We start from the raw sequence: 24,527 nt of genomic DNA, 5'->3' as shown, positions 1-24,527 counted from the left end.
AAGAGACGCAAGCTTAATTAAAAATTATCTATATGTATATAATAAATGCTTCCTTTCATTTGTATTTTCAAGAACATTTTTTTATCATTTAAAACCAAATCATTTGGGCATTTATGTGCTCCTAGTATTCTCGACATTGCTCACGGTCGAAATAAAAGTTAGAAAAACAAAAGTGTCGAAATGTTTGTTAGGTTGGCGTGTTTTTAGAACGACCTTTTTGTTTTTGTATGCAGAACGGTGTTACAGCGTTGCAGATGGCGTGCGCTCAAGGCTGCAGGGGTATTGTAGAACATCTCCTGGCCTTCGGGGCCGATGTTCGCTTGCAAAACAACGTAAGTGTAATTACATATTTTAACCACTGACTTGGAGAATTGACTTGTTCACTTCTCTCTTGTAATCTTATATATGTTTAAAATGTCGCTAATTTCATTATTGTATATTACTAAAATTACAGATAATTTCAGGTGGGCTCTTCAGCGTTGCACGCAGCCTGTGCCGCCGATGCAGCGGATATCGTAGAATTGCTGTTGGCTCACGGTGCCGACCCTGCGCTCACAGATAAGGTATAAAATTAAAATAATAAATTATTTTTTCATACCTATCTAGAAAACTTATTTATAAAAAGTTAATTAAGATTTAAAATTTCCTTTACATCCACCATTGCAACAAAAACATTACAGTGAACGTAAAAAAAATAAGGCAATTTTATTAAAATATTTTTTTTACTTACAACATTGTAAAACTTACAAAAAATTATTTAAAAACAAAAAAGATTTTTGAAGGGGACACCCGGGTTTGAACCGGGGACCTCTCGATCTGCAGTCGAATGCTCTACCACTGAGCTATATCCCCTCTTGTAACATCTATCGTAATTGTAAGTCTAGTTCTTGTACATAAATTCACAAAATGCATAAATTAATAAATATTTTTTATAATTTTAATAATATGAAATATTGTATACAATATATAATACACGTATTTTTCAATACCACAACAGAAACAATATTTTAATTGCTTAAGTTTTAATAGTACACCCACTTTCAATGATGTCATCTAAATATAAAACATGATTAAAAAAAAAGTTGTATTCTAAATTTGTTATGGTATATTAGCTTATCGGAGGAGGCCAATAAAACGGGTTGCGAATCAGCATGACGTCACGAGATTATTTTAAATACTGCACATTTAGAGGCGATATGAACGATAAGACATCGCCTGTACAGAAAAACTACATTTACTAATAACTTTCTTATGATAACTCTTATTTATACACGTTCTTCTATTTTAATTATATTTTAACAAATATGTCATTACCAGAGTTACTTATTTACCAAAAGTTGAAGCGTTGCCTTGATATAAAACAGTATTATATAGAATAAATCCCAGGATGCATAGGGAGCAGTGAGATGGCTAACTAAACCAACGAGTCAGATATTATATTGTCTTTTCAGCACTAAAAACCCTCTGCAATAGTTTTACCACAAAGACTTTTATGACGATATACCATAATTACCAAGCTTGGGCGATTTTCATGACCTTTTATTATCAATTAAATAATTATAAATTATTAATAGTAAAAACAAATCTTATCTTATTTATGAATGTAGATCATTTGGTGAATTTCCAAAATGTGACGTGGTAATAATTCTGTAGTCTAAGTTTCTCACGGTTTTACTCTGCAATGCTTTGTCGTTTCAACCCATAGACTGTATAGTCTCCTCTAAAGATATTTATATGCGTGGCGATTATAACATGTTCCCATATACTATAATCGTCACACTTGGCAGGCGGGTGGGCGATTGCGGTTTCGTATTATGATATGCAGAGTACGCTGCTTTTATATAATTAATAAACAAAGTGTGAATTATATGAAATCTAATTCCGGGAATCGAACTCGTGACCTATGATCGCAAGTGTCATTACTTTACCGCACAAGATAACTATCCATCATACATCTACTTGTTTTTTTTTATTTATAACAACATAGGACTATATATACAATGACCACTTGTGTATGTCATGAGAAGTATTGGATAAGAGAGTGCAATATGGTACAAACTAGTATTAGATTGAGCTGTTCTATAATGGTATTTTACAATTTAATGCTAAGAGAGTTCCAAACGCAACTTGATCTGAGGAAAGCCCGCAACATACTCAGACCAGTTCTTTTATGGTCACCTTAATTTTCAAGACTACAGGAAAGTAATTCGTCCGTACAATATATTCACTCCAAAAATCCTTCAAATTATAATAGAAATTGTTATAAGTAATTATTCAATAATTTAATTATATAACATGATCATTCAGTAACATTTCATAGGAGTACATTGTAATAGCCCATTAAAGAGTTAAGAGATTGTCAACTCTATTCATTTGGTTAAAATTATTTTTAATTATACGCTTTCTTGTTTGCGTTGTTACAATTGACATGTAGTACTTCACATTCCATTTTCTTTGCTTCGTACAAAAACAGCAGCCAATTAGTAGTGATTTTTCTAAAGCCATTTGTAATCATCTGACGTCAATAGGCATTTCTACATTTTCCGGTAATTCCTTATTTAATTTTTTACGTGTATTCCATATCTAATTATTACTTCATTATAATCTTAGATTGCTTATTGGTAAATCTTTATCTGCTTATTTTATTTTTCTATTTACTTATTTATAATATTAATTTACTTTTATACTTTTTTTTCTTAAATTACTTACTAGTTCTATTATCTACATGTATAATGTGTTCATTCCGTCTTTTTACAACAAATAGTATCGACATTATATCCTTTTTTACACTTCTAATTCTTATTCTAAATTAACTCTATTTATTTTTATCTTAGTTTGTTTCCATGCCATCTATTTAACAAATAGATGTTATTTGACACAATGTTTATACGAATATCTATAATATAAAAATCTGATCTATTTGATTTCTTTATTGGTGTTTTTCATTTGGGTTCGATTGTATTCTATCGATTGAACGTAAAACGGGTTCCGTAAACAACATTTATTCAGCATCTCGTTGAGGGTTAAGCATATGCAGATGCGATATTAAAGGGAGGATCAAAACAAACGGAACATTGGCGTCCGACTGTTGGCTCAACGCACGTGTTCGCTACTCAATAATGCATGGCGGCGTCGACCCTCAGCCCTCGTGTAAATTTCATCACAGAATCACGCTATTGCTCCGCGTGCGCTGCTTTACACGGAAAGTTTAGTCTCTCTGAAATATTTACTTACGTTACATTCGATCTAAAAAAATTCAACGTATATAATTTTTGTTATATTATTTTATGCCAATTATTTGCACGTCTAAAGTGGCATTGGGTTGAACCCATCGTTTGTGCAACCGTCGGTCGTATGACCGGAAGGTTTTCTAATGGCAACCACGATTTGATAGACGCGACGTCGAAAAACCCTCTACTAGGCCAAGAGAAGTACGCAGTGCAAGATTGATTATCGTAACAATCTTTGGGGGAGGCCTATGTCTTACAACGTTTATAAACTGATATGATGTTGACCATTTACTTGTGTGGTAATGGTAAACGTAGAAGAGACCAATTTTATTCAGGTTTATTTTTTTTTTAATAATCTTTAGACTCACTTTCAGTGGTTTGGTCGTTTGAATCCTTTAGTTTTTTACACGTATTCTACTGTCTTAAGACTTGATGTGTTCTCAATTTCAAAACATCCTCTTTGCAGAAGGTTTACCAAAATTTGTTGATATTGTGAGATTCTTCCTAGAGCTAGGTTTTAGAGGTAATAACAACACGACATCCGAATTACAAGTGTGTTTATTCTTCATTCTTAGACCATATTTATGCCAATTTAAAACTATGAAAATAAAATTTATGCAATCAAAATCGTCAGCCAATCACAAGTCGAGCAGTATTATCAAGTGCTCTCTTTTTCCCGATGTTTAAAAGAAATTATATTTCAGTGGAATTCCCCTCTTCGATGCGCCGCTGACGATGACGTAATGTAACTCCTACCTCATATTTGGTTTATGATATTCTGCGTATGTAGTTAAATTAAATCACAATTAATTTAAAAAGCGTTTCTTGTAATTAATTTAATATTTCCATAAAATTTTAAATGCTCCGAATATATTAATGGCAAAATAACCGCGCCGCAAATTACGGCGGCCTCATTACTCCGAACGGGCTTTGAATAGACCTACATTACTCTGTACATTTAATGAAGTACGTCGATTTACCAGACGTACGACCAATTAATGTATTTAGTTTTGGTTTGTATCTGTTATTTTGAGTATTATTTGTAAAACGCATATTTAAGTTTAGTTTTAAACATATTTAATAAGTAGATCTTAACTATTTTAGTACCGATAAAAATGGCGGATATCTTATGGCTGAAAAATTGTTTTTTTTTTGGACCGGACTTGTTGTAGCATTTGCTGATTCCGCTGTTTCAAAATGTCAGGGCGCAGAGTATGCTTAGCATAAAACCTTTTTTAAGGTGGCGAAACACGAGGGCTCCCTACAAAGCCTTGCCTCGAGCTTTTACTTAGCACTATTTTACCGGATTGTAAGGCCGGCGAGATCCTATATTGGTTCGGCAGATATACGACGGACATGACTACTCAAGGGTCCCCTCAAAGGGACACAGACGTGGACTGTCACGCGCGACAATACCCGAACAATAATAATGTTGATATAGTGTTTATGTACTGGTTTTCGTAAAGAATTTTGTTTTCTTTATAGCACACACTAACACGCTATTCCAACTAAGATTGCGCAACGTGTCATTAGGAATGTGACATTAAGTGAAAGAGCCTAAATTTAAAAAAGTAATATTCAAAAAATGTTAGAATACGTATCAAAATTAATTTTGAGTGAGGAAAACATCAAACAATATAATTTTCATGAGTTTTAAAGTTAAGGCTAAACTTAAAAGAAATTTAATATAATTTTGTTATAATTTTTAAGCGCCTTGTACAATCAACTTGAAAATTAAACAACGCGTGCCTATTTAAAATAAAAAAAACATGTATTTTTCTCGCCAACGATAATACAAAATCTAAATTAACAATAATTTCCTTTAAGAAAGTACAAATTTAAATATGTTGCCTATTGTTGTACACTGTATTTATGTGGCGGCCAAGAACTGGTAAACGCGGCATGGGTAAGCACCCCACTTAGTGGACCAATAACATAATCCAGGTCGCGGGAAATCGCCGGATGTGAGCAGCGCAAGACGGGTCATAGTGGCGATCTTTGGGGGAATACCTATGCCTTGCTGAGGGAATCTATCAGCTGACATGGTGATGATTGCAGGCGTATACGGCCCCGGTTATAATTACGCTACCTTATATCTAAACGTTTATAACTAATCTAGAAAACAAGACAGTTAAATAAACGATTTTTTAAGAATCTTATTTCTTAGAAGCAATAACCGATTCTTCTAACTTTTACAAATCGTTTTGTGTACGTGAATCACACCTTTTAAAACAATATATAATCAAATCAGATTTCCAGCGCCTAATTTCACGGAATCCAACACCGAAATTCAATTACCCGCCCCGAGATCATGCTAATTAACACCACTGAATTGGTTTTTATCGAACAATGATAAAAATCTATAGGGAGCTAATCAAATCACATGTAGAATAAAAATTAAAAGCTTGTCGTTATTAATGAAATAGTCTTACCTTTTTGACTAACTGTGATTGAATATTTCAACACGAAAATTGATAAATAAAAAAAAAGAACTCAAGCGCGTTTTTGCGGTGATTATTTTTTGAATGATTTTTGATAAAAATGATTGCTTTATTTTTAGTTTAAAAATAAGTTCTTCACTGAAAAGTTTCTGATATATTTGGAGTAGACGTACTTTAATCTACATAAATCTTACCAACTGAAGAGAGAATAATCGTCTTGTAGACGACGGACTTCGAGTAACCGCCTAAAGCGCAACAGAAGAATTGTGAACGAAAGGAAAGAGAAAGGAAGACTATGTAAAGACTGAAAGAGGATGTAGTGGTAGAAATTGTGAAGGACTAGAGAAGAGAATACGTAGTAAAAAGTGTGATGAAAAACTCGTGTGTAATAGTTTCAAAATAGGGGAACGTGAGGACCTCAAAATGGGGACTCCGTTAAAAAAAATGACACGAATTGACAAACGTTGCCACAACGAGACACTTATACACGCTGCACAACTGTTATTATTTCAACATATGTATAAATAACCATGTAAATGTTTTCAAATTCCATGATAGCGTTTTGTACAGAACAGTCACGTGGCTACTTCACAAAACACTGTTTAATTTAATTCAGGATAGAGAATCTCTCTTCTCCTAATTATTTATTAAGATGTATACGTGGAAAACATGGATTAATATAATTATAGGATTCTTACGATCATAATTTCAGCCGCACGACGTCAACTACTGGACACTTGCAATACGTCTTTATAACCTATACTTATTGTTTTAGTGGTCCCAGTCACCGGTCAGCGTAGCTGGTGGAGCTGCAGAGTCGCCTCCTGAAGGTTTTCGGCGAGCGGCGAGAGGTTCCTTCTCTGCTATTCTAGATTTGCTTACGGCCACCGCGAACGTTGACCTTCATCAGGTTAATATTTTAAACTATTTAAAAAAAATACGAAAAAAAATACTTCATATTTTATTACAAATTTATTTTGGAATGATACAATATTTTCGTCCAGTTTTCGAATACATAATTCGTTCAAGAAAACCACCTTTTGTTATCTCTAACAACATTGCTTTTTGTTACTTTTAAAAATAACATGTTTCAAAAATTCTACATTATTATGTTGCCCCAATTTAAAAGGATAAAAAAATAGAGTTGCGTTATATTTTTGCAAATGTCTACTCGTTTTTAGTACAGTTACAGACAGTAGTTCAAGTTCTTTTCTTTTTTATATTCTTTATTGCAGTAGTCACTTTATACCAATTATTATATTATATTATGTATTACAATAAAATAATATTATGGTTGTCTGGTAGAGATTGCTTCGCCTGATAAAACCACCTATTGTACTTTTTTCTTTATTATTATGAAACTATGTATATATTTTCTAGCGTGTACAATAAAGAATATTAAATTAAATTAAAACAGCTTTTCAGAACTAATTAACATGACTTCTATATATTATATTTAAATGTATTGAAATAAAAAGTAAATATGATGTAACAAAAAAAAAGCAAAAGAGAGTTATATACTTACGGGACTTGAAATCAACGAAGGCTTAAAATTAAATAAAACAAAAATGAATTAACATTAATATTTATTTAATACAATTTTGAAGTGGTCGTGGGCAGGCTACATAGCGCATTAGTCGGATGGCCGCTAGAGCCTTAAGGTTCTGGTGTAGCGACCACGGAGCAGCCCATCCAGGAGGTGGATAGACAGCCTTGTTAAGATCGCTAAATGACGCTGGTTGCTGACCGCTTCCAAATGGTCTTCCTCCGCTTACAAACTCCATTAACGTCCTGTATTTGAAATGATAAAACACGAAATAAATAAATATATAATAAAAGAAAACTATTAGGACTGTATAAAACGCATTTAATACTTTTTTATAATTTGTAAAAAATATACGAAAAGACGTATAAAAATTTCAATAAAAGTTTGTTGTTGGTGAGCTAAACAAATATGTAACGCTTAGAAGAATTGCCGGAGCGACAGTCGTAAAAGAACCTGTAATTAATGTCACATATTTATTTTTTGAACTGAAATTTTTTTTATTTTTTTTTGACAAATTTCTCCCTTATTTGATTTATTATTACATTACTTGGCCCCTTTAGACTAGTCGGAAGTTTTTTTTCATCACTTGTGGGCAACGGTCTTGGTCTCATAAAATGTTGTTTATGTCAATGCTTTTAATATATAATAATCATCTTGTGAGCCAAAAGACACTCACTTTAGGGCATAGGCCTTCCTAAAAATGGCTACAATGATCGATCTTGTGCTGCCCGCATCCAGCGATTTCCCAAGACCTATGTCCTATGGCCCACCCTAAACAACTACGTCTCAGATCCATACATCATCACCGACATCACATACTAGCAAAGATCTTCGTCTTCAGATATTTCATCCGAGATTATGTATTTGTAATTCACATCCATCGGTTCGGAATTACAATTTTTTAACATAAATCTTTGAAATTAGCTCAGTTAATATTAGAAAAGTTGAAGCAATTTAAGTTTTAAAGAACAACTTGCGTGTAACAAGTATATGAGTTTAAATATAAAATTACTCCGGGAAAGTTGAGTGTTTTCCTCGCGAAGATTTTTTTTCATTCCTCGAAGTTAGAAGAATAGAGGGGATGAGAGACTTACAATTTTGTTATAACGCAAGAGTTGACCTCGGGTACTTCAAATTGAGTCGTGCTTTAGTTTTCAGATTAACTTATGCTTTATATTTAGTTATTTTTATTACAGTGTATGTTATTATAAATATCAGTTTTAAGTCTATGCCTTTGACACTTGGTATCACATTTGTATGAAACACATATTATTCACTTGACATCCATTCCTTTGTGGTTTAAAAAGAAACACAAACATGTTTGTTTTAATTTATTCAACTACTGCTTTACCTTAAATCATAATTACGTATGATGTAAAAAAATTGTGTACTTTTTAATTCAGAATGAAGTTAGTGACTGTAGCCGTGCAATGCTATTACATACATCGGCCTCGGGGAGTCTCGGAGCTTACAAAGTTGTGCGCTTATTTGTGTTTTAAATTGTAAATAAAAGTGCTTTAAATGAGATCTATGATCATCGTTACATAAAAGATTTTATATAAAAATCTAAAGCTAAATTACATTGATACTGAAATCTATACCGTAGCATGCCAAATAAATAAATATTTACCAACATATTGATTTCATAAAAAACTCATTTTCATTAACATATCAATAAGTGCAACTGTCGTGTCTGTAGTTCAAAAACAAACGTAAGCATAAGAATCCATTTCATTTGGCTAATTACGGTAATCTATACAAACACACCAAAACTAAAATTATTAACAATTTACATGGTTATTCTTTAAATTTGTTGAACTCATTATAATTTTGGTAGTCGATATTAATTATTATTGTTAAAAATAAGTTATGAACAGTCTGCTAAAATAACGCTAGGTTAAGTGTTACCATATATCACAAATTAAGATTAGTAAATAAAATTTTAAAAAATGAGTGAGTGAAACAACAAAGTATAACGCTTGTGCCCACGTAGACTTCAAAAAAAGATCCTTTGGTTTATTTATCTATGAATAAGGTCAAAGAATTGATCCTCGGCAGTAGCAGTGGGCGGGGCATAACGCTCGTTCCACCGACAGCCGTTGAGGCCCAAAGATTATTAAGCGACCACCGCGAGCCTGTAGACGAAGCATAGGTAGGCCCTCTAGTAAGTGGACTGAGGACTTAGATAAAGTCCCATAAATTCGCTCGACATTAGCAGCGCATGACCGACCATCTTTGGGAAAGGCATATGCCTTGCAGTGGGCATATATTATAAAAAGGCTATATACAAATATGCAATGGTTGCACAATGGCAATCTCTGTTCGTGCACCATCGAATACATTTAATTTAATTGTAGTCTAATATATGCCTTTATTGTAGCATTTAAAAAAAAATTAAGTCGACGAATGTGTATTAAACTAAAAACAGCAATTTAACTCGCTTTGTACCTTCTTTTGTGTTCACAAATCCCCTTGTTTAGTCGTCGCTCCACCGCGTAAGTACAATAATCCGGGACATGAAGTTTCCAGCGTGCGACGGAGCGATATTTATTAAGCTTTCATTCAAGTTGTTTAGACTGCGTTTGTAAAGGGAGGCAAGCTGGATAGTTATAAACTTGCTTTCACCGGGAACATTTTCATATGCGCAGTTTCGAATATTACCTTGTTATTATAATTTTTTGCATTTAAGAGTTTAATGAATATATATCGCGTTTCCAGCGACAACCAAAACAGACGTGTTTGGAACTCTTTATTTTAATCTCATTAAGGTTTTCAGTGTACCATAGTATATATTAGGTCGTCGAAAAACGTTTTGATCAGTCTTATTGGAAAGTGTGAGGTGAAGCCCATGTCCAGCAGTGGACATCCTAAGACTAAAATGATAAATATAATTTGTGTACATTAATGGCTTCCCAATCTCCCTAGTCTACAGTCAGGTCCCATCAATGTATGTATCAAAATCAGAAATGGACGTCAAGATTATAGGTTGAAATACGGATCTTTCTTATATAAACGGTAAAATCGGTTTTTTAATTTATTAAAGTACGTTCTTATATTATGACTTGATTTTTATTTGTGACTAATTACATCTCGTAATGATATTTTAATTTTTTTTCTTTGGTTTTTATACTTTGGAAACAACAACTTGCCCTTAGAAACGCTTTTAGTTATTATGTCATGGTCTAAATTTTTTATTTTGTGTACCTAGTCCTGGCACCTACCTTTAATTCTTTAATAAAATACTTAATGATATGACAGACAATTGAAAACTAATACTAAATTACTTTTTAGCATTTGTGATTTGTAACATATTATTTCCACAGGATCATTCCGACGGATCGGCCACGCCACGCACTGACGATAAATCTGGAGGTCATTCACCCGCTCCAAGTGAAGGTATTCTAACATTATTCATTCGTTTTTATGATCCGCTTCATGGATTATTCTAGTGAATTTAACAACACGTGTTCACTTATGCTGTTTTAAACATAAAACTGAACAATCCAGCTAGACGGTATTCGTCAAGTTATAATATAATAGAAGGTGTGAATGAATTTTTACGGAGTAAATGCTACATCTGCCGTTTCCACGGTACAATGAAATTATACATGAAACTTAAAAATATATTAAACAATATTTTTAAAAATTATAAGTGTTGAGTGGAAAAATGTCATAATAATTATCTTGTAATTTAATGTAAGATTCAATTTAGAAATCGACAATGAATCCATGGTAGTTACAGATTTACGTGTTACGTACAAACCTTTCGAAACCATGTGCAAACACCTTTTATTTTAAACTTTTGACTCCAGCTACAATCATTTCTTTCTTTCAATTACGCGGTTGTTGGTATCAGTGCGGTTGAAAAGGGGGAATAAACAACAATGTTCTCTTCTTACCATAAAGCACACTGTTTTCGTCTCAACCAATATTGTCTAATAATAATAAGACCAAATAATATATTTTTTATTATCTCTTCAAAGGCACAGACGGCGATGAACGGTGATGGTCGGCCACAACTCTGCTAGATCGACTGGCCCAGCGAGGGTTTGCGGCAGACACTCGTCTGGCTCTACCGCCGACTGGTAATATCAGAGTAGTACAACGATTGATATCAAACTAGTATTGGGGTTTCCTTTCAACTCAGTATTTTTTTGATACTGTTGCACAAGTGACATTTACAGATTGCTCGGGTTCAAAGTGGCAGGGCGCTTAGCCTTAGACCTCTTTTAAGGTAGCGAAGCACAAGGACTACCCAAGATACCTTGGCACGGGTACTACTATTTCACCAGATTGGAACTAAGAATTAAACAAAAAATCACTACTTATCACTTTTGACACCACTTACCGTTTACTTCTGCATGCCCGTAGAAAACATTCCCTTCGTGCTATGGTCTACTATAAGGCTTTGTATAAATAGTGTCTTATTAAAATCAGTAATTGTTAGGTCATCCATTTTTATTACTAACTAACGAAATTGCTGCTTAATAAACTCGTATTTAAGAACTCTGTAAATCACTCTCTAGCATGACGGGATATTTTTTATTGCGTATGGCCAGATAGTTTTTAAATTTTTATACAGAATGATTGGATATACGGGTAAGAGCTTAAAAGGGGTAAATGTGTTCAATTGCAGTAAATTGTCGTATGGTACATCTTATCCACAAATCAGTAGTTACAAAAATAATCAATAAGTTAATAATGTAACAAAGAAAGAGTTTTCAAAATATAATAACATTAGTTATTTTTCATATCTGTACCTGCAGACTGCGCTCTTGGAAGTTGTTGATCTCGGCCGTATTCCAATTACAAAAAAAAATAAAGTAACATATTCCAGTGATTACTTTATACAATGATCGGAGAATAGTTATACAAACTTTTAAAACTTTTTACTAACAGATGAGCTATACAGCCCTTTAAAGCTTTTCAACCTATATCCACTAACCACCTATAAACACTACTTACTAAGAAAACAGTTTCCGCCATTTTAACTCAGTTATTCAAAATTCGTTATATTCCGAAAAGTGATTCTAAGGAACTGAAAGCGAAGTCAGTAAGGATAACAGAATTCGTTCTTTCCTCTATAGATAAAGTTTGGTGCACCTGTTATACGAGATACGTTGACGGTGCAATTTAGTCAAAGTCGCGGAAAGTAGCTAAATGCAGGCAACACAACACCAGTTATTGTTGCCATCTTTGGGGAGAGGTCAATGCCATACAGTGAATGAAGATCAAGTAAAATAAATTTACTTAATAATTTTACAGGATGTGCCCGCTACAGGGAGCTGTGCTATAGAGCGGCGCAAGCTCATGTGCCATACGAAATGCCGCAACGGCCCTGCGAATGTGTCAACTGCACCTCCAGGCGAAACTCGTATAACGAACCATGAAATCGGCCCTCCGTGCAGCCCGTACGCCCGACGCCATCAATCGTATTATCACGAATGTTTAAATGAGATTTCAAAACGACTTGATATTTTAAAAACAATTCTTGTATCATTTTAAGTTTTGGTATATATGTATAATAATCGTAAGATCTAACTACATAACTAAATCGAACTTTAAAACGTTAGGTAATAATTACTTTGATTCTTTTTAATAATTATTTATCTATGATTTATGTGCGATTATCAGTATTGTTACGCGTCGTATGTTTTTAAACATTTTGTTTGGAGAGATCATGGTAAATATCTAATCTTTATACAACCAAATAATCGTTCGTTCAATTGCTGGAATAATTCAAATCACAGTGCAATTATGTTTGCGGGTATATACGTAGGGCTTGTACGTAGAGTTGTATAGAATATCAATTCTTGCATTGACATTTGGCGACTACAAATATTGAATAAGATTGCAGCAATTTATTAAATCGTATTGTATATTCATGAGACGGATCAGTTTTTTGGGAGGTCCATATATCTATAACTTACTCTTTATGAAATCTCTGCTTGTCTCGTTTCCTATGTAATAACAATTTACCAATAGAACAATGTGGAAATATTTTTTTTTCATAAACCTAAAATATCACTTTTTGCGTTTTGGCTGGAATAATCAAACTTCAAACCAAAACTAGTTACAAGGTGAATTGGTGCGCCTATAAGTATAGCTGATTTCCGGAGCTACTTAGATGTATATTTACACTTCTTTATATATTTAACATTTTTATTATTATAAAGTTTATTCTCTTTTTCAGCCGTAGAACATTCGCTGCTGAACATTGATTTAGCGCCATCTATCGACTTTAACAAGATAGGCCACGTTGCAGTTGGACGTCATACGCTATATACTCCTCGATAGCAGTGTTATAAAGTGGAACCTACTTTCTATCCTAGTGCCTTACCTCGAACTCCCTGCGTCACTCCGCACTGCTTCTCGTTCTAGCGCTATTTAAAATATCGATGCTCATGACAATTTTTAAAATAATAAATTAAGTGTACATATATAAGATGAAAATGTGTCAAATTCAATTTATCTGTCCGTCGGTACAAAAGTTTACAAGTTATCTTAAATGCCTATGGTAAGCGTATATATTTAGAAATAATTTAAAATGAAACTTTACACAATTTTTATTACGATCAATCAATACTACATAAGAATTTATCGTATAAACTTATCTAACCACAAATCTTTATATTTAATGGCAAATAACTTACAAACATAATGATAGTCTATGGACGTTTATTACTCTATGGTTAGACATTTAAAGTGTTTAGATTACAATCTCCGTGCCCTACAGATCTCTTAATTTTAGAGCCTAGTAATATAACTAGATATATCTAAAGTAAGTAATATTTTCCTAGCGTTCTATTTTATCTTTGTGCATCTTTAAATTTAAATAGTACCAAGAAATATGCAACGTACATGTCATTCCCTTCTGTTAATGCTAAATCTATGTTTTAATTATATTTATCACATATCTCGTCTTAGTAATTTAATTTCTTCTTACCCATCTTTATTTAATTTAATACGAGTTAAACATAATCGAAGTCTAGTCTCAATTTAATGAGAAAAATATTCAAAAATATAATAAAATTATTTAAAAAATACACAGGCTGACTAAATTAAAGTTAATATTAGTATAAATCACTAGACTAGATATTATTTTTGGGAGAGGGTACACGGGAAGCATACGCTTAAATTTAAATAAAACTTAAATTTATTAGTACATTTATTTAAGTAAACAAAAACCACATGTCAATGTGAACAAAGAGGATCGCATACCACAAAATTGCAAGTGGAATTGGGGGCAAGTAAAAAAGTAGTCTGTACAATAATCAATAAGGTTGTCAATCGCTCAAAAGGAACTGTTGTTCACATGAAGATTAGCGGACATGAAATCGTCGTTTTACAGGAACTTTAAATTTAAAAAAAAAGTCAATTTCGTCCCAAATGTCCAAATAATTTGTTTCTAAAACTTAACTGACTCCTTTAGTTAATTTTAATCAATAACAATAATTTTATGTAAACATCTGAGGTCCGTGTACTTTTTAAAAAAATACATTACTTGTGGATTTTTAAAATTTTCTTAGCATAACGACCAGATCGTTAAAATGTCAACCTATCCGAAGAAGTACCTTTTATTTAGAAATTTTTACTTTTATATTATTCTGCGTGCCAGCGACTACCCATAAACTAATTAATGTTTTAATAACTAGTAAATATTACCTCTATTGTTCTCTATGGAATTTAGTTAAATCCACTAGAGCCAATGCAATCTTTGAAAAGTTGTCCACAGAAACATCGTCTGTGCGAGGGCAAAAGGTTCCGGCGAGGTTGACAAGAAGCTATAGTAAAAACGCCTTCTCAAGACACGAAACTTTGTATACGACATTAAAATTATATAAAAAATATTCTTCGATATGTACTACAGACGTCACAGTACTATACTAATCTATAATTAATAGAAATGGGTAGGCAAATAGTTACAAATTTATTTACCGTATCGTAAAAAATTAAGAATATACTTATAAAAATTTAAGAGTAAACGACGGAAGGTGTTAACCTAAATCGTACGAGTTCAAACTTGCAACAGTCATACCTTTTAGTATTTGCAATAAAAATTAATGTCTATACTGGTCTGTAAGATAAGTTTGTTACAACTTTTAATTTAAGTTCCCAAAGCCATCGGAACTTTCATCCAAATCACAAGAAAAACATCTAAAAGAAAAATCTATGATACTAACTTATATACGGGAACGAGTTTATAAGAATCCAGATAACAAGTACTTTTAGAATCATGTCAAACATTTCCAATTCTCTTTTTACTTTTAACATTTAAAGATTAGATTTCTCTTATAACGCTCGCGCCCAAAAAAAAAAAACAATTTACAAACTCAATGATTACGAGAGTACAAAAAACTATTATACAAATATTGATATGTCGGTTCTTTAAAAATTAGTCTGATCGTCAATATTTCCGTCATATTTACACATATGGCGCTATAGAACTAGATAGATGAACTGAACTTCAATAGTGACGGAATGAATGGACAGAACCGAAAGGAAAGTAAAAAATACCAGGATGGCATAGGAACGAGGAGTTGGCGTAGCGTCACTCATTAGCGCCGATAGGGATGGTAGGAAGGCGCTGAAGCTGTTCCGCCTGATGACGACCCGTGGTAGCTCCGCTTTGATGACCGCTGGTACCCATCTCCGGATCCACCGGTATATTCATAGTCATCACCTACGTTCATTAATTTATTATAGACATATAAAGTAAAAGAAGCATTATAAAGAATATATAGAAAGAAATATAAATTTGTATACTTACCGCACCACACGCCACCTGCTTCGCCGCTCTAGTGACAATTAGCAATTAGTTTAGGCTCTAACCCGCCTCTCGAACCTTAACAATTTACTGACACGCCTACATAGTACGTACGAGATGTACTCTACGTAATACCTTTCAATATATTTTTTTAAAAATATATTGTAATAGATAAATACTCTTTAGTATATTTAATATTCCCACTATAGGGACAAGGCTTCCGAGTTGTAATCCGCCATTTGAACTTTTTAAGGATTGACGCCTAAGACAATAATCGCAATAGCTTCTAGATCTTTTTTAAAACAATTGATATATGTAGTTATAATAGTATTGCAAACGATCACTTGGAGAACACACAAAAGAAACATCGACTTACACGATACTTCACCACCAACACATTTCTCCTCTAGACTAACGTCACGATTCAATAAAATGCTTAGTTATCTAATACTAAATGGTTAAAATAATGATTTTTAATTGATATATGTAACCCTATTAATTGGAGGGCCACATGACTTACAGATAACTAGTTTCACTAATGACACACACGATACCATGTAAAAAACAAGAATGACAGTACAATTTCAACTACATGAGTATAGATGTTAATATTGAATATAAACCTGACGCCGATGCGGACATATCGGAAACGTTACAAAAGGACGGCTGCGGTGACACCATGCCGCAGTACATCAATGGAACCTGTCGGTACATGCCAAGTCAAGAGCTAACACAAACTATAAATGACATTGAGAACACAAATATGCATTTAGATAAATGCTAACATATCATTTAATATACTAATCCCTATTCAATTATATTCCTATTTCAATTATAGCTTTGATTTTCATAAAACGCACATAATTCGCTTTAATGGCGAAAGTATTTCCAAAGCTTTTTTTATATTCAATTTAAAATCCTTTAAAACTTTAAGCAAATCATTGGCACATATCGCATTAGATACGATCAGACGATACATCTATTCACATCTACCGTGTCATACGGAGCATTACTGCAATGAGAATCTACAATTCCACTCAAAGGCGTTAATAAAGAGAAAACTTCATATATCTTTAATACAAAATTTACTGGTGCTAAATCAATATTACAAAGCCTAGTTCACAGTGGTCCAGGTGGACATTCTGAAGTCTATATTGGCGTACCAAAAAATAACGAGGGTCCGCAAAAATGGTTCGTCTACTAAAACTACTGCTACTTTGCAGATAAAATTTTAAGATCGTCTTACTTTAAAAGTTGTTTATGAGAAAAAAATTCTGGAAGCATCTCCAAAGTATATTGCAAACTCTCTTTGCAGGTAAATGGGCTTTTGGTAGAGAGATGAGAGAACTATAAAGGATGCTGTTGATGTACAGATAACGTTTGTGTTTAACCTGTGGCGGTGCCCCAATGGCGTCGTTCATCTGCGGAATCTGCGGGTATTTAGGACTGCCGGCGTTGCTTCCTACACCATCACCCTCTAATGCAAGGAATACGGTTACAATCTACGTATGTAAAATTAGGAAATAACATCTAATCATAAGAAGAGTAATCTGAAAAGTAGAGTGTTAACCTATGTCCAGCAGTCGACTGATATATACTAGGATAAAGCAACATTAGTTGCTCTTATTAGGTCTTGTGGACAGTAATTACAATACATTCCCATGCCATGTCTAATTTGAAATAAATTTAGGAATCTCGTTAAAACAAATCACGTGTTTTTTCATGTTAACTAGCGATGTTTCTAAGTTTAGCACTGAAGTAAGCTTATAAATTAAAATTAAGTTTATTGACCAATAAAATAACTTTAAAAATCATATTATAACGTGAAGGATTTCTAATTAATGCTCGGGAATGAATTGCTATACTACTATATCAAGAATATTGCGACCACAAAATAAACCCGATTGAGTAGGTCGTGAATTCTTTTTAGATCGGGGCAAGTTCGGAAGAAGTTCAAGGCAGTGATTACAGGGGAACTCCCCCGATTGAACTGAATCTGGTTTTAGATTCTATATAAAAGACTCGCTCTTCTGGTATTCTTCTCATAACGTACACAAGTCTACCAACGTACCAACTCGCTGACGAAGAGCCTCCTTCAATCAGAGCCATGCCTAATCAGTTGACCCCAAGTTTACAAGAAACAAATGTTTGGATATCTATCAACAAAGTTCCGTCAAGGTCCAGATTTTATTTTAAAAGGTTGAATAATTCCCATGCTAGTGGTATTTGATGACAGTTGAGTCTTTTGATTGAAAATGTTTCTATTTTTATCCCATTTAAATCAAATTTAAAGTACCCAATGCACATTGTACTGTGGTTAAAAGATATGTGATATAGTGTTGTAGCAAAAATGAATTAAAAAATATGTATTGATATAACTTTTAATTTCGTGATATTATGTGTGAATATGAAGGATAAAAATAATAAAAAATAAATACATATACATGAGATAAATAACCAGCAACTAAAGTTAGTTTGCAGTAGAGAAATTTGTGGGTTTCGCATGCATAAAGTTGTGAATAAAGATATTTAATGTGAATATCGTAGGAGTAAACAAATGATAGAATAGGACAAACAATAACAATTGGAAACGGCTCATTTTAATTGATTCAGTAAGACTATTATTGTGGGGCGTTGTGACATCGCAGGTTTACTTTATGCGGTCGTATAAAAACAAAAATTATGATATCCGATGGGAGGTAGTGGTGTATCCGATGAAGGGATGAGGATAAAGGCAAACATTAAAAAGCCAGTTATATTTTGAAACTTTTGATTTCTTTTAATTATCTACGTTTTATAATGTCCTTATAGTAGATATATATTTCATCATAAGATATCTCAAATATTTGCAGTGGTAATATTAATATTTTAATTAATCAACCAGTAGTATTACTTAAACCATTAAGATAGAAGAAGCTTAATAATAGGAAACTACGACAAAACCGTTTTTATTTTTTCCATTACATTACAAACTACATACTTATGTTACCTGTTAACACTAACGCTAATATATACCCAAAGTACCTAATATGAATAATGCATCGTTTCTACTTCGAAAACCTTAGTGTATGTTGTGTGGTAGCACTTTGTTTAAACTGTTACATCGAAAACTTTTTGCACACAAGCTTCCCGTCTTAATATTTTATTAGTGCTTCAGTTAAAATTAGTCATTAAAACCGTAATTAACTAATTATCATTAGATAATCGTAAAACAAGAGTTAACAAGGACGTCCGTGAGTCTATCATAATTTTCCTTTTTATATAACGAACATAAAGTAAGGCGAGCGCGGCTGTGCCCCGGCGGCCGGGGCGGGGCGGCGGGGCGACGGCCCCGGCGGTGCGCGGCGCGTGGCGGCCGGGGCAGCGCACTCGTTAGGGCTAGGTATAGTTAGATTACACATTAGAGTTTACAACAAATCTAGATAATAGTCTTACAATCGCAATATACTTAGTTTGTGGCTCGGTCGCGGTGGCCGCTTCCAATTAATTACATTTTAGGAAATTAATACAAGTCTGTATATAAATACACCGCCCCCTAGCGGGCGCAAAGCAAACCTTATACACCTGGCGTAAATAACCATTAAGTTAAATATTGTACATCAGTCGACAGTTCACCTAAACAATTTTGTAATCTAATCGATCGAGAGTTATGTACTTTAATAATCCACTACGATGAACAAAATATCCTTTAAAAATAATCAACATCAAAATTTTTAATTAAAACAGAAATAAATAACAACTTGCCCTAGGTTTAATGTTATAATTAATCGTAAAGCCCGTGCAGTTCAATTTTACGATAGGTTGCGTCTCAATAATTACATTTACATTACAGTAGTCTAGTATAAATATGAGGATTTATATTAATAATACCTGCATTGTTTTAAAATAACTTTAGACTCGACCACAGTTAACGATCGACTGGCTGCCTGTGCGGTTAAATGCGAACCCTCCAGACGAGTACAAGTGAACTTAAAACAAGATTTCTGCTAAGCTAAAGTTAACACTAGGGGTCTCGTACAATATAATATAATTAGTCAATTACGATCGTAAGTATATTTAATGTATATACGCGCGGCGGCGTGACATATCAAATACCAAAATACACCTTTACACAAAACATGTCGCTACTGAATAAACATACACATATAAAAACCGCGTACACTATATAATGTATTACAAACAAGAGTCGAAAGGTTAACTACACAACAGTACTACTGTTAAGCCATGATTTAAATATTATTCATAAACATTAATATTAAGATACAGTGTATACGTTACCGGGGCGCCCGGCCCAGTACAACGTGCAGTGGATGCGTGCGGCCGGGCGCCGCGCGCATTTGACAGACGGAGCCTCTAACGAGCCTTACCGTATTTGTATTTCACTAACTATTTTTAATTAATAAATTCATCCAATATTTTATGCTCTTCACCTATATAATAATAATTAAAAACCCATATAAATAGTCTCAATTGATTTTTTTTCTTCACAATAATTTGCACTAAGTTTAAATGTTTCGAGTAAATCTAAAATTTCTAATACATATTATACTTTATTTTTAAATAAATTATATTCTTTATGTTTACTTAGAAGATTGCCACGATGGTTAATTACAAACTAAGTTCTTAAATTGTTCCGCAGGTCCGTGAGTACGGGGCCGTGGCCCGGAGCTAACCACCTTACTGCTAAGTCATTATCACTGAAAGTAACATAATTATAAATCATCTATATATCCACTTAACTTTTTGTAAGGCATCGTTTCCTAATATTAAACGGGCGCGCCGTTGTCGGTGGTTGTGTACATTAAACCTACGGTGAGTAAATTAACCGAACAGATGGAAACGACAGCGCGAACTGAAATCGAGGTCGGTGATAGACGAACGTCTGCAGAGGAATGAATCGAGACAAATTAACCTAACTAACATAGGAACGAAACAAGAGCTAAAACAAACCAGAAAGCGGCACGAGTGCTTACGCATCTAGAGTTCGGTACGGCACCGACGTCAATCAGTCATTAATATTAGTTTTGAACGTATTGCATAGTCGTCCTCGGGTCAGTCGTTTAACATACAGAGCTACAAGAGATGTACCGATATATATAACGTAGTCGGAACTTCGGTCTGTCGCGGCGCCCACCGTCGCGGAGCTTGCTCATCGTCCGCTTCACCTCACCTTGATAAATTATATTTTACTTACGGTGCGATCTTAAATAACCCTATACTATACGATCAAATTATGCATTTGCAATGTAATCAACAATTCTATTTAAAAAACGTTTATAACAAACCTTACCGAGCGCCTAGTCGTCTGTACGTCCGTAAACTCTAAGATAATTACAACAAATAAGGTGTCGCGTGCGGCCGCGGCGAGACGCCCCGCTATTAATTACTTAGCTTATTCACTAAAATTTTAATCAGTCGATCGGTCAAATGCTTGAGCGATATAGTACAGTAGAGGACTAACATTAAATTTAATCTAACAATGTTATTTTAAATTATAACTCACTTTGCTGCGGGGGCGCGCGCGTCGCAGCTGTCCGCTCCGCACACTCTAAACCGACCACGCCGTCGGAAGCTCTATACAGTGTTTAAAGATATTTGGCAATCCGCGTAAATTAAAAACTTTAAAACTATGTCACGAAATCGATTAAAATTATGCTTTACACACGAGTCGGTATATGTACAGGTGTGAGGTGCCGCGCGGTGGGGCCTCCGGCTTCTATATCCTAATGATTGAGCTTCCTCACTTACACTTACATCGCTTGCTCGCTTACAATTTGGCAGGTAAATTTCATTTATTACGATTACCATAAAAATCAATTATCAACTTATACCGCGTTAAAAAAAAACTAAAAAAAACCGTTTATCGATAGACGAAAAATTATAATTACGAATATTTATACAGAATTGCTCCCCTTTAGAAATTAAATAAAAAATCGGGGAAACTATATATAATATTATTTAAAATCACGATCAGTCATACTATGTCCTGTTTAAATATTAACACATAATTATTTCATTAGTTTCCTACCATTTTCCTAAGTCTAGTGGGTGGTAAATAACCAAAATTCTAATATTAAACATACATACCGATATATATACCAAATATTTATACAAGTCATTAGCTTAAGTTAAGTTGTTTAGGTCATTTTCCCTAAATTGGCCTTTATAACAGTTTCTGTCAAATGCGCGCGGCGGCGGCGGCGGCGCTCGGCTTCGCGTGTGTCGCCCAGTTGCGCCGAGATTACACCGCTCGATAATATATTATTAAAAGAAATCATTAAATTTCCAAACAAAATCAAATTCACGAGTACAAGTAAATATTAAAAAGGTTTTATAGAGCCCACATCCGAATAATAATAATAAAAAAGACAAAGATCGTGCACGAATGCTGTACAGTTGACCTTTGGGGTCAAGAGAGGGGGCCGCGAGAACTGGGGAGGGGGATCAGAGTTGCTCGGCACACGAGAGAAACATAACGTGAACACATTCAATTTGTAAGCCCCGTGTAGTCATTCGCTACGGGCTGACCGTCGGTCAGTTTACGCGACTTATATAAACTTGATTTCTTCAAATATCAAAATTTCTAATTAAAATTTATTCTCTTTAAAAACAACACCTTACTTACGCGTGTGGGTTTGTGTTGGTGCAGTCGCAGGTGAGGCGCTTATTTTTATACATACAAATATAATTTCTTAAAAACGCATGCAATATTTACTCTAAACATCAAAGTTTTTTTTTTGTATTTATTGCATTGTATAAACCCTCGCGTTTTAAAAATATACTTAAAATGCAATATATAATATGTCGTTTGTTCTGTATTTGTGGAGTAGTTGCTTGCGAGTGGTTGGGGTGGGGGACCGCGAACACCTCAACTAACTTCGGTCTTCATCAAGAAGTTCCTCGTCAATTAGTGGATTAAAATATCAAACCACCGCAAAGTACGACAGCTCGCCAATAACGCTACGTCGCGTTTCTTTTTAAACAACAAATATATATTAAGATTATTGCAAGTTGAAACTGATTGTTGTGCGATTTTATAGCCGGTTACATCGAGCGTAGCTTTATTTCCAAACGAGAGTGATTAGTAATGGTAGAGATTAAGAGTATTTGTTAAGATTTCCTTGGCCCGACAATGATTTGTTAATAAATAGCTAAGCAGTTCAGTGAGCGCTGAAGAAAATTTCATAAAGCTACGCCATGGCAACGGTATCCTGCTTTAGAGAATTTAACAACAACAACTAACACACGCGCTGTTAACAGATCACGAATACCGTAGTCAGGTATAAATGAGTACCTAAGATATTTTGTAAACTAGATGCATTTTTAACAATGCGCAAATGAATGAATGAATTTGAAAATTGTTATATGATGTATGTACCAATTTTGTTAAAAAGTTTGATGAAACATAACTATCAAATCTTTCGAAGTTATTTCGTTGGAATCAAACCTCCGAACCTGACGGTAGTCTAAGTGTTAATAAATAAATATGTTAAATCACGTTATGTCAATGTCTACTATTCGAAAGAAATATTTGTTTTATTGTTTCTTGTTGTTAGGTTCGATGAAAGATATCTTTGTTATTTTTTACAAAGCGATTTTGTCTATTTTGGAAAAACAAGAAATGAAAGTGCGTTAAAAAAGAGCAACTGTTACACCTCTGGCCGGCTCTAAGCGAACGAGCTTTCCGAACCGGTGGTAGTTTATTGCTTATGATGTTAAAATAATTGTCGCGAAGTGATTTACACCCCCTATTTGAAAATGATATTTTGAATCTGAATTGAATTTATATAATTTATGTTATAATACCTTTTTGTTTATGACTTTGCACACCAGATGATTTTTGTAAAGAAAAGTGTGTGAATGTATGAATAGGAAAGGCGTTACAAGATTTAGTCAGTAATTAGTCAGCTGTGATAGGTGTGGTGTTGATTGTTGTTCGCGGAAGAATCAGTTTCAACAGAGTACCGACACTCGGCACGGGCCGACGACTAGCGGTGCGTCCACGTGACGACCGACACGTATCGCGACACGAGCGCTATCTGCTGGCAGTAGCGGCGGTGGCGGCGGGCGTCGGGGCGGGCGCCGGGGCGCGCGTGCGTGGCGAGTGTCGGTGCGAGTGGCGATTACGCGGCGTTCCACTCCTTGTTAAAGTCCTGCGCGGCGAAGTGTTTGGGCGCGTGGTGCGGCAGCGCGTGCACACCTGGCGGCTGCGCGCCGCCCGCCGCGCCGTGGTACTCGCCGCCGTACGCCCGCGACCCGCCGTACGACGAGCCCTAACGTTACCCCACCCGCTCATTAATAGGGCCGCGCTCGATATTTTACTCCTTGTTGTTTAAAGAAATTGCACCGGACCATTTTAACCCATCCGGCAACTGAACGGTGATCGACGCACACTTTGCGTAAAAATAAATCATCGCGAGGCTCTTCGTAGTCAAATGGTCAGGTGTTATGCACTGACGTCGTCTATAGGCGACGTGTGTACACACAGGTCGTCGCGCGCAGGTCGTCTATAGGCGACGCTCGTAACAAAGGGGTTAGCCGAA

General features: G+C 34.5%; 2 protein-coding genes and 1 non-coding gene across 6 annotated transcripts in view; 1 reads left to right on the top strand and 2 right to left on the bottom strand.

Annotated features, from left to right (window-relative positions):
• The window catches only part of LOC137923509 (ankyrin repeat domain-containing protein 29-like), a 31,628-nt gene extending 20,358 nt beyond the window's left edge, over window positions 1–11,270 (top strand). Inside the window, exons 7-11 of the mRNA XM_068766769.1 lie at window positions 234–332; window positions 465–563; window positions 6,447–6,581; window positions 10,541–10,613; window positions 11,201–11,270. Coding sequence (XP_068622870.1) covers window positions 234–332; window positions 465–563; window positions 6,447–6,581; window positions 10,541–10,613; window positions 11,201–11,223 — 429 coding nt within the window. The 3' untranslated portion in view covers window positions 11,224–11,270. The remainder of the gene's footprint in view (window positions 1–233; window positions 333–464; window positions 564–6,446; window positions 6,582–10,540; window positions 10,614–11,200) is intronic.
• On the bottom strand, window positions 781–852 carry TRNAC-GCA (transfer RNA cysteine (anticodon GCA)). The gene has a single exon. It is a non-coding gene; the product is annotated as a tRNA-Cys (tRNA).
• Window positions 11,271–14,584: 3,314 nt separating the features above from the next.
• Hrb27C (Heterogeneous nuclear ribonucleoprotein at 27C) overlaps window positions 14,585–24,527 on the bottom strand; it is a 32,678-nt gene continuing 22,735 nt past the window's right edge. For 2 of the 4 annotated variants that reach the window (XM_068766406.1, XM_068766408.1), the window contains 2 exons: window positions 24,185–24,257; window positions 14,585–15,900 (listed from right to left, as the gene is read on the bottom strand). In XM_068766406.1, coding sequence (XP_068622507.1) covers window positions 15,776–15,900; window positions 24,185–24,257 — 198 coding nt within the window. In that variant the 3' untranslated portion in view covers window positions 14,585–15,775. Of the gene's footprint in view, window positions 15,901–16,607; window positions 16,687–17,375; window positions 17,462–24,184; window positions 24,258–24,527 lie in introns of all 4 variants that reach the window. The other 2 variants (XM_068766411.1, XM_068766407.1) reach the window with 2 other exon arrangements.

The sequence above is a fragment of the Battus philenor genome, unplaced genomic scaffold, assembly GCF_028537555.1.
Source record: "Battus philenor isolate CCGP_79_NKW_IND1 unplaced genomic scaffold, ilBatPhil1.0.hap1 SCAF_21, whole genome shotgun sequence".
NCBI lineage: Eukaryota > Metazoa > Arthropoda > Insecta > Lepidoptera > Papilionidae > Battus > Battus philenor.
Note: the sequence above shows the minus strand (reverse complement) of the source record. Positions and strands in the feature narration are given on the sequence as shown.